Source organism: Phoenix dactylifera, chromosome 8 (assembly GCF_009389715.1).
Source record: "Phoenix dactylifera cultivar Barhee BC4 chromosome 8, palm_55x_up_171113_PBpolish2nd_filt_p, whole genome shotgun sequence".
NCBI classification, from domain to species: Eukaryota; Viridiplantae; Streptophyta; class Magnoliopsida; order Arecales; family Arecaceae; genus Phoenix; species Phoenix dactylifera.
The window spans coordinates 5,172,079-5,181,654 of record NC_052399.1 but is presented as its reverse complement, the minus strand read 5'-3'; the positions used below and the strand labels follow the sequence as shown (position 1 = coordinate 5,181,654).

The window sequence follows — 9,576 nt, the reverse complement described above, 5'->3', positions numbered from 1 at the left end:
ATCATGTAGGATCATCATACCAAATGCTGAAGCCTGTCCTCCATCTGCTTGATTTTAGAACTAAAATGCATGTAGCTCAAATGGGAGACATGAGAGAATTACGGTGCCAACAACCAAAAAAAAAAAAGACCAAGATTTTATAGACTGGGCCCACCATTCAACACCCACGGCTTCCAAACCTATCCAATCCTAATGTGGTTAAACGCGCCCGCCATATCCATTAACCCAATCAGGGTTTTCCTACACGTGTCTCGCTAGCCATTGTCCCAATCCTTCCAACCTAACACGCTACCAAAAAGCAAGAGCCGAACTTCGGAAACCGCTTAGCGGTGAAGTCCAAAGCGAGATCATTTCTCTGAAGCGGTGGAAGTCCAAAGCGAGATCATTTCTCTGAAGCGGTGGAAGTCCAAAGCGAAAGTCTTTGTTTAGGTGCTGGGTGTAGAAGGCGATGGCAGCGGAGGGAGTGGAGGAGAAGGGGAGGAGGACTAAGGTGATGGTAGCCATCGACGAGAGCGAGTGCAGTCGCTACGCCCTCGAGTGGGCCCTCCACCACCTCGCCGAACCCCTCGCCTCCTCCCTGCCGCTCCTCCTCTTCACCGTCCAGCCTTTCAACACCCTCGGTTACATCCCCGCCGCCGCCGCCGGCTACGGCTCCGCTCATGCTCTCGCTGCCGTGCCTCCCGGTAGTGCTCACTCGCAAGCATCTCCTCTTTCTTCCTGCCAGTTTTCATCAATATGTCGCTTGGTATTTTTGAGTTTAGTTCATGCAACACCATTGAAATTTCGTTTCTTTTAAATGGGAAATAAAATTTAAGCTATAGTGGAAATTTTTCATCATCTTCCATTGCGGAAGTTGGTTTCTTGTGGTGGTTATAGTGAAAATCTTGGATTGATTCTTATAAATATGGCCTAGATGATTTTTATAAGATTTGTGCACAGAAATGACTATGATTTTATAAACTGCAGCTCCTGGGTTAATTAAATCTTTGCAAGAACACCAGAGGAAGATTGCATTATCTCTGTTGGAAAGCGCTGAGGATCTTTGTGCTACGAAAGGGGTAGGAGAACAAGCTTCTGCTTATTGGGAATCTGATTTGGAATTCTTGAAATTAGTTATAAAGATATATGCGTGTTGCCTCCATTTCTTTCAGATGGTTTTGATGATAATTTGTTTTGTTCTTTGATAAACCTACACTTTCATTGTCAGCGTCTTGATTTTATGATTAATTTATATGATTTCTTCAAATTTTACTTCATTGAAATTTATAGTGAAATTCTGAAATCAAACATATAGTCATGTATTGGTTACTTTGCTGTGATACACTGCAATATCATCTGAAGGTGCACGATTTGTTGGTTTTTTGTAAGATTTTCTTTGCTTGTAAATGTTATTTCTATAGTAGTTAATGGCTTGGTGATTGTTTTAAAATTAGAGTGTTTAATATGGTGTTTGTTAGATACAACATTCACGTATGAGAGATAAAAAGTAGCTAATGTGCTTATAAGAATTATTTGATCTGCTTAACTTCTGTAGGTGATTTTTGGCACTTTAACATGGCAAAAGTTGGTACGCAGAGAAAATACATCCCTTCATGACTGAACTTGCATGTCTAGCTTTTGCATTTCTTTAAGAGGCCAAGTGAAATATTATTCCGACACATTGCTTTATCGATATCTTTTACTGATCTTTCTGTTTCTGTTTCTGGATTGCAATCTTGATCTTGAATTCAATTTATTCGATGGTTGTGGTCATTATTAATAGTATCTCCATTTGGTCTGTCGATCCTAAAAACAACAGTTAGCAGCATAGATGGAGCTTTTGGTGAATTTTTGGGTCACCGAGGTCTTGGATGGATGTCCCATGATGGAATGAAAACACATGTATTAATGCATAAAAACGGTTCCCTTATTTGATGAGAGGAAGCGTTGTTAGTTGTTAGGTTGATATAATATTCACTCATGACGTATTGGTCGCATAATTTTTTTTTAAACTCTTTCTTTCTTTTAAAAATGAAAATCTCATCATTTCTTAATTTCATTCAAGAAGCTTCCTAGTTTTCATATATTGTTCTTTCAATTTACCATTATCAGTGCAAGTTTAGTTGCTTGGTGCTAACTCCACTAATAATTAAACAAAACTTATTTGATACTTTCTACATTGTCCTGTAGTTAAAGTATCTTAAATAGATGGTTTAATACTAAGGCTGGGTGCACACATGCTTAGACACAATAATGAGTTCTATTATTCTGGATCCGTCAATTAGTGCCCCGATCCTTAGCACATGAAAAAATAAATATTGGTAAAAGTATTTTATATCATGACAGGTAGTCACAGAAAAAATAACAGAAGTAGGAGATCCAAAAGAAGCTATTTGTGAAGCTGTTGAAAAGTTCAAGATTAACCTGCTTATCATGGGTAGCCATGGTCGAGGAGCCTTACAAAGGTAACTGTTGTTTTGGATGATCTTTGCTGCAACTTATGAATGTTTCTTCTAGTAATTTTACCACCAGAAACCTTTTTTTATACTTGCAAAGCTGATGTTTTGGAATGCAAGCTTGATAGGAAATCATCATATCTATGTATTGCCTAGATGATTCTGTTGGATTAGTGTTAACTGGTTAAAAAATTTAGTGATTCATTATAGAGTACATATAAAACTATAAATACTTAAAGGATGAAATAGGCTGATCATGCCATCTTTTCAGCGGTAGAGAACAGCATTTGTTTGGATTGCTGAAAAGTAAAAACAACATTTACTCTTGAATTCAAAATGATTCTTGCTCAACTTTTACCTAACATTTTCTAACTCTCCAATGAATATGCAATTGACAGTCGCCAAGTCAAGAATTCTAGATACATCATAATAGTAGGACTAGGAGATTTTTATTCCTGACAACTCTCAAATTTTCTGTGCCGTCCTGTAGTGTTTGGTAGCAGCACTCTTAAGAGCTGAAACTGCTAATTCCTTTGTGTCAGATTATTCAGTATTCTGCACATAATCCTTTAAAGATAGAAGTCGACTTGAAGCTATGTCCCTTCCAGAATATTTATCTCTGTATCACTGTATGCAGTTGTTTTGTTTTCATGATGCACCAAAATGCCTGAAAATAACTGACAGCCATTCCATCTTGTTCCTCCATTTTCTCACTGCATTGATTCCTCGAATTGAGGTTCTCTAATATAATTTGTAAAAGGTCGAAACATGCCTGGTATGTTTGTAAAGGAAGGATTTATCATCATACCTTAAATTTATATTACTTTTCTAGTAATCAAGTACAAATTGATCATCAAACATTTAAATTGATGATAACTGCGGTGGGGGGGGGGGGGAGATTGGTGGTGTATGAGGGCATTAAAAAACTGAACCAGTCATATGGTCTGCAATGAAGTGCTGAAAATTGACTAACCAACACAGATATGTCCAGAAAGACCTTTCAATATATACAGCAGAAAAGTAAATCTAACACTGTTGGACTTCCAATACTTTATCAAATATTAGAACTTTTAGTATTATTTTCCAAAAGACAGAAAGTAGATGACAGTGACAAAATTATTTTCTGATACTATCACAAACTAGAACCTGATGGGAGTCAAAATCTTTAAATGACTAATCTGTCATAATCAACCTAAAATATGATTTAAATTAAAAATCCTGAAAACTCTGAATTCTATTTTTCAAAAAAAAAATGTCAAGCTTTTGAATAAGGGATCATCTCATCAACGAATATATACATGTAAGTTATGGAACCCTCTCTTGGTGAAAGAAAATGTTACATCTGTGATGTTTTGGTGCTTATCCTTGGTGATACATCATGACATCTAAAGGGAGGTGCCCAAAACATATCCATATTGTATTGGTAATGAGTTTCTGACCGTCATTTCTCATTTGGCTTACCTTGATTAAAATTTATAACTAAGAATACAAAAGCTCCAACAGTGCGCAGTTTCCTTGTGATGTTTGTATTTATTAGCCATCTGAATTTCCATTGTACGTATCTTATATATGCATCATTTTTGCAGCTCTACCTTGTAATTTGAGATCACTGTTTGGCATGCCTACATTTTTCAACAAATTTAAGGAATAGTTAAATCCAATCACTCATCAATCTTTGACTTCCATGGAACAGGGCCTTCTTAGGGAGCATCAGCAATTACTGTGTGAATAATGCGAAGTGTCCAGTTCTTGTTGTAAAGAAGTCTGTGTGAATACTTGTATTATAGATGTGAGCTATGAAAGACTCTGAATATAATCATGTCCGAACTGATTGTAATATTGCCTTTATCTTATAGAGGAGCAATGACTGGTTTGATTGAAAGTTATATGATTAGACATTTGCCAATATCTAATTACGAATAGTATCAAATTACAAACTAGTACCCACACTACAATCAATTGACAATCTGAATTCCAGATGACTAACTGCATGTAGATCTCCATGAACAACATCAAAGAAGCAATATTTAGGCCTCTTTTTCCTTTTTTTTTTTCTTTTGAAAATAAGGAGAGTTAGATTTGAGCCTTCATCAGAAAATTTGGTTGAGTGTTGCAGCTAGCCTAACCCCACCTTCAGCTAGTCGCAGGTTTACCACTGGCAATCTGGTGAGGAAATAGTCATCTGCATGCACCACTTGACGGTGTTATTATCCTTTGTCAAAACAAAGAATCTAGAGATAATTGGGGATGTTTCACGTACCTTCTAAGACTGAACCCTCTGTCACATTCTTGTATGCCCAATCACATGCTGCAGTGATACTTTCAGATGCATATCTGTGGAATTTAAAAAAAAAAGAAGTTGGAGTCTCAATGCTTTGTATTTTGTTTCAGATTCTTTTTCTTTTTGGTAGTACATATATATGTGACATAGTCTATTATTTTCTTCTATGGTATTAAAGTGTTAGTATCGTCATTCCAAATTTGTGAGTAAACTATTGTAACACAAATTATTTAACATTTCTTTATGTATGCATGTGTGTGTGCATGCTAGGAATATAAATTTCATAGGCATTTAGCAACTTGGCATGAGCTTAAAGCTCATAGAATTCATGAAATATGCACATTTGTGAACCAAACCATGATGGAGAAAGGAATCTTGAGAACTTCTCAGATCAAGTCTGTAATTATTTTTGATATGCGCATGCACATACATATATATACTAGATGCCACTTTGGGTGCTTTTTGAACTTTTCATATGCCATACACTTGATATTTCTCTAGCCTATTAACATGTTTGATTGCCAGGTTTTATGAAAATGGATCGATATAAAACTCGGGGATTGAATTTTATGTATTTCGGGTGTAATTGTTGGAACTTGATGTTATAGATTTAAATTCCATTTCAATATGTGGCATGATCTTCAAATAATTGTAGGTCGGCCACTGTTTAAGGCATTTGTTGTATGACTACAAATGGGAAGACTTGATGAGCCTTATGGAGTAAATTTCAGTTGGACCAATATAAGTTGTGTGAGATTCAAATTTCAGTTGTAAGAGACTTATTGTACCAATATAAGTAGTGAGGCCTTCTTGTCCAGCCATTAGAACTGAAGTAGCGTAGAAGACAGAAAAAAAAAAAAGAACAGCCTCAAGAAGTAGATACAATATACCTATACAAGAAACAATATACCCATACATAAAACGTCCAAGTTTACCATCATTTATTTTCATTAAACTCAAAGGCAGTGAAAAACGTAACATCTAACAATTTGAAAAACTAAAAGTAAATCAATCTTTCAAAATTAATTAACACATGAAGCTCTACTTTATCTCAGAATTTGTTTGTTATTTTAGTCAAACAAAGTAGGTCAGTGTAAGTTAGATTTTGCAGACTACCTGCTTATAAAATATCATATCAGTCTTACAGAGTGAAGGGTTTCTTACACGTCCGGACATACAATGTTGTTATTAGTGCATTTTTCCCATTTCAGAACTTGATTTGACCAGTCTCCCTGTTTTTCGAACAATCAAAACATCAGCTGTTGGCAGCTAAAGACATTGAATATAAGCAACAAACTCAGAAGTGGTTAGAAATATTTCGAGGTGAATTGCTGGATCTGAATGGCCATTGATAGTGCATAGGAAATGAGGTCACAACAGGATACCTTTTTTTAACAAAAATAGCATACCGTTATATTTTGTTTGATAGCATCGACAAACTCTTCCACATTGGACTCATAGAATTGTTTAACTGATGTCTCAATAATGTCATCATCCCACACCTGCATGAATTTTTATGAGCAATATAGGCAAATTGAAGTACTGAGATATCTATAAATTATTTGTCGTTGTACTATCTGCAGACTGGAATAGTGCTAGCAAGTGAGATGGTTAGTTGTTTATTCCACTGGATATCTGAGGACAGAAGGTGAATTGTGATACTAAAAAGGAAATGATCAGACTCACATGGTGGAGCACTGTTTTCCTTCTGTACCAATGGACATCAATAGTATTTCCTCCCTTATCTGAGGCAAAACCTACATGCAGTGGCTGCAGATTGCAAGGCAGATCCATTAGGTAGAGTTAAAGCACAAGAAAGAGAGGGAGATTTTAAAGAAACTTCATACCTGATGGATGTCTCCCATGAAGTGAGAGAGGAATAGAAGTGCTTCTGTGAGATTATCTGGAGTAGCAGTTGGTTGTAATGATCAATGAACATGCAACAATTGATCATCTTTTCTCATTCAGTCATACATGTGAGGATTGAATTGATAAAAAAATCGAGGACCAAATTTAGGAATACATTACAGGAACTGTCAGCAGAAGACTTTCCATAGGTGAGAAGCTGATTGGTATAATTTGTGATTGCTCCTGAAACACACCTGCCTTTCTCCCCACTTTCATCCTTACAGTCTCCTGCTTAGATTTTAAAATTAGCCGGGTTACTTACTATTCATTAAAATAATTTTATATGGCAGTGAGTATGGATAATTGAGAGAATATGAAATGAGCATACTCTGGATAATTGAGAGAATATGGACTTGTATGAAGATCAGACTGTGTATTGTTAACAAGAACTACTCAATGGACGTGAAGGAAATGAAATATAAGTGAAACAGTAAGGTAAAGCTGTGAAAACAGATTTGCCAAAACTTCCATAGAGAAGATGGCTTATGCCATCCAGATGCCCAACCCCTCATCTTTGGAGAGGTCCCTGGTACACTGAGGATGGCGTGGGTCATTCTCACCATATTTCTATTTTTTTCTTTAAAAAAAAAGAAACTTCTAATGGAGATAAGATTGCTGGCACATAAGGCAAGGATTTTAAACCTGATCCAACTTAAGTTGGAGTTGTCAGCTACAATGATGATAGGGTGAATCACTACTAAATAAAAAATACAGCTCTGTACTCAAAAAAAGGACAGCTGCAAACAATAAGATGCATTAAACTATATATAGATATAGATATATATATGCACAAATCATCCCTTTGTGAAAGCTACAATTACATGAAGCTTTATCACCTAGTGATACACTCTGAATCATTCTTAATAGTGTAGCAAAGGATGTATGCACGGGACAATGATCATAGCAACATTCTTTTTTATATGATTTACTCATTTGTGTTGTTTTTAAATTCTAGATGTTCTTTTTCATGGATTACTCAGAAGTACATTTAGTGAAAACAAATTAAGATTTATCCTCCTAATCTTATACTCAAAATAGGAAAATTAATAGAGGAAGAGGAAGATTAATATAATAAAATTTAGTGACGAATCATTAGAAAGAAACAAAGAATAAGACAGAAAAAATAATAAAAGAATAAGATGTATGCTGTTTTCTACTTGATTCAGGCACCTGTAAGCTACTTATCCGCAAGCCGATATCTTTATAAAGCTTGTACAAATGCGAACAGACTACTCACTGTTGTAGTTGTAATTGCAGACTTCTGGTGTGTTAATGAAGTGAAGTTCCGATGACCACCGGTAGTGGAACTTGACCCTGTCCGCCCATGAGCAGAGGCTGCTTAGATCGTTATCAGCATAGCTTGGGAGCAATTCCTTTACTGCTGCTGCCGCAGCATCATTTAGACGTGCCTAAACACCCAAAGAAAAACAGGTAGTGATCAAACAAAGCGAGAAAAGATACCTGCCAACATTATAATCTCAATGACGACTTTGGATCTGCCATACCAAAGAGTTAGATAGATATTGTGACCTGTAACATAATTCAGTGTTACTTTTATATAAACGATTCTTATAACCTTCATAATATTCAAGCTTGGGTTCTTTTTGATGCGGCTCCCAAATGAAACTTATCCCCTCCTAAAATGGGAAAAAATCATAGAAAAAAAAAATGGTAGATTTACCTTCCCAAACACCCAACATCCTCCCAGTGACGCATGGGGATCACTTGGGATGGGCCTAAGATCACCGAGGGTCATTCAGGAATCAAGTATATTGTCCTACCCAGTCCGCAGTCTTCTAAAAGTCCAAGACTTAACCTAAATATCAGTACATGGCCCTGCCGACTTGGAGGAAGGAAACAATGACCCATAGGATTCGGACCAGGAGGGCATTGGGTTGAGACAGGTCCTACCTAAACAGACTGCCCAATCCACAAATCTAATTGGAAATCCAACCCAATGCTGTTGAATTCTGCAGGGTATAAGCATGTTGCTTGAATCAAAGCCTCGAGCCGTTCGTTTATCTCTCATGAAAACTATCATTCTTTTTTGTTGAACTGGCGACCATCCAGAGTAGCTTCTATACTTCTGTGTTGTGTTTAAACTAAAAAGGAAAAGATGAATGATAGTATGACCTATACATGATATAAGATTATGCACGCATACCTTTAATTTTTTTTAACGTTTCCATCATAAAATGGGCTACGTGGCATGTAGATAATTTTCACATGGATCTTTCATCAAAAAAATAAAAGAGAAGAAGTTCTGCATGGATAGATGATGAATTCTATCAAGGGGAAAGAGTAAACCTGTGCTATCTGGCACACAGTCAGGTGGCCATCTATTCCCCATCCAAGGATGATAGCTGGAAATGAGAGGAGCAGCAGGGTGAGAGCTGGTATCTGGATTCCAGAGGCAGAGGCCATCTCCCTTCAGAGGTGTGCGCCGAAGGAGCTAAGAGAGCGAAGAAAAAAGGGAGAACCGAATGATGCACCCAGTGGAGGACTGTTGTTTTTACTTATAGGTACCTTTCTTAATAGATAACTTTCTATGGTGCACTGTTGGTGTTTTTATTGATACCTTTTTTTAATAGTCTCCGGAAGGGAGATCTTGAGTCAGGACAGCAAGAACGAAGCGAGAAATCTTGCCATGATAACGGAAAGACCTTCCACACCTAAACGCGCTTCTGGTTTAAGTTTTGTCAAAAGACCAAAATGCCCTATTGCCATTGGTAATAATGGACAAAATACGCAAAAAGCCGGGGGGGCTTTATTAATTCGCGCATGCTTAATCCTTGTTCCAACCAAGAACTAAAATGAAAGAAAATATTAATATAATGAAAGCATATACAGATATTAAACCAGTCGTGGTGCATGATTGGTGTTCAATTCATAGGCATTTCTGATTAGTTGGCATTTTGTTTTTTTGAAAATTAAGCTGACCAATTTGAAATT

General features: G+C 36.6%; 2 protein-coding genes across 6 annotated transcripts; one reads left to right on the top strand and one right to left on the bottom strand.

The window, feature by feature from the left end:
- The first annotated feature begins 315 nt into the window (after positions 1-315).
- LOC103712890 (universal stress protein A-like protein) lies at positions 316-8,077 on the top strand. 4 transcript variants are annotated; one of them, XM_039128768.1, is made up of 4 exons: positions 316-683; positions 967-1,058; positions 2,326-2,444; positions 7,882-8,077. In XM_039128768.1, the coding sequence occupies exons 1-4, from the start codon at positions 449-451 to the stop codon at positions 7,895-7,897; spliced, it is 462 nt and encodes a 153-aa protein (XP_038984696.1). In that variant the 5' UTR covers positions 316-448; the 3' UTR covers positions 7,898-8,077. The 4 variants fall into 4 exon arrangements, with proteins under 4 accessions (XP_038984696.1, XP_026662665.2, XP_026662664.2 ...); XM_026806864.2 differs by lacking the exon at positions 7,882-8,077 and adding an exon at positions 6,300-6,718; XM_026806863.2 differs by lacking the exon at positions 7,882-8,077 and adding an exon at positions 5,242-5,406.
- Positions 4,217-9,114, bottom strand: LOC103712924 (endonuclease 2-like). 2 transcript variants are annotated; one of them, XM_008799635.3, is made up of 9 exons: positions 8,932-9,114; positions 7,862-8,033; positions 6,745-6,852; positions 6,564-6,619; positions 6,403-6,486; positions 6,126-6,218; positions 5,881-5,948; positions 4,696-4,769; positions 4,217-4,617 (listed from the first exon to the last, which is right to left on the bottom strand). In XM_008799635.3, the coding sequence occupies exons 1-9, from the start codon at positions 9,046-9,048 to the stop codon at positions 4,526-4,528; spliced, it is 864 nt and encodes a 287-aa protein (XP_008797857.1). In that variant the 5' UTR covers positions 9,049-9,114; the 3' UTR covers positions 4,217-4,525. The 2 variants fall into 2 exon arrangements, 1 of the variants encoding a protein (XP_008797857.1); XR_003386768.2 differs by having other exon boundaries at positions 4,607-4,617; positions 5,833-5,948.
- Between the last annotated feature and the right edge of the window lie 462 nt (positions 9,115-9,576).

What these genes read in the sequence shown, in the direction of transcription:
- LOC103712890 (XM_008799585.3), top strand. Translation starts at nt 449, where the DNA reads ATGGCAGCGGAGGGAGTGGAGGAGAAGGGGAGGAGGACTAAGGTGATG. An exon ending in TCTCGCTGCCGTGCCTCCCG is followed by an intron (nt 684 to 966) that starts GTAGTGCTCACT and finishes TATAAACTGCAG; the next exon opens with CTCCTGGGTTAATTAAATCT. An exon ending in GGTCGAGGAGCCTTACAAAG is followed by an intron (nt 2,445 to 4,128) that starts GTAACTGTTGTT and finishes TCCATGGAACAG; the next exon opens with GGCCTTCTTAGGGAGCATCA.
- LOC103712924 (XM_008799635.3), bottom strand. Translation starts at nt 9,048, where the DNA reads ATGGCCTCTGCCTCTGGAATCCAGATACCAGCTCTCACCCTGCTGCTC. An exon ending in GGAAAACAGTGCTCCACCAT is followed by an intron (nt 6,219 to 6,402) that starts GTGAGTCTGATC and finishes AAATTCATGCAG; the next exon opens with GTGTGGGATGATGACATTAT. An exon ending in AACATTGTATGTCCGGACGT is followed by an intron (nt 4,770 to 5,880) that starts GTAAGAAACCCT and finishes TAAATTCCACAG; the next exon opens with ATATGCATCTGAAAGTATCA.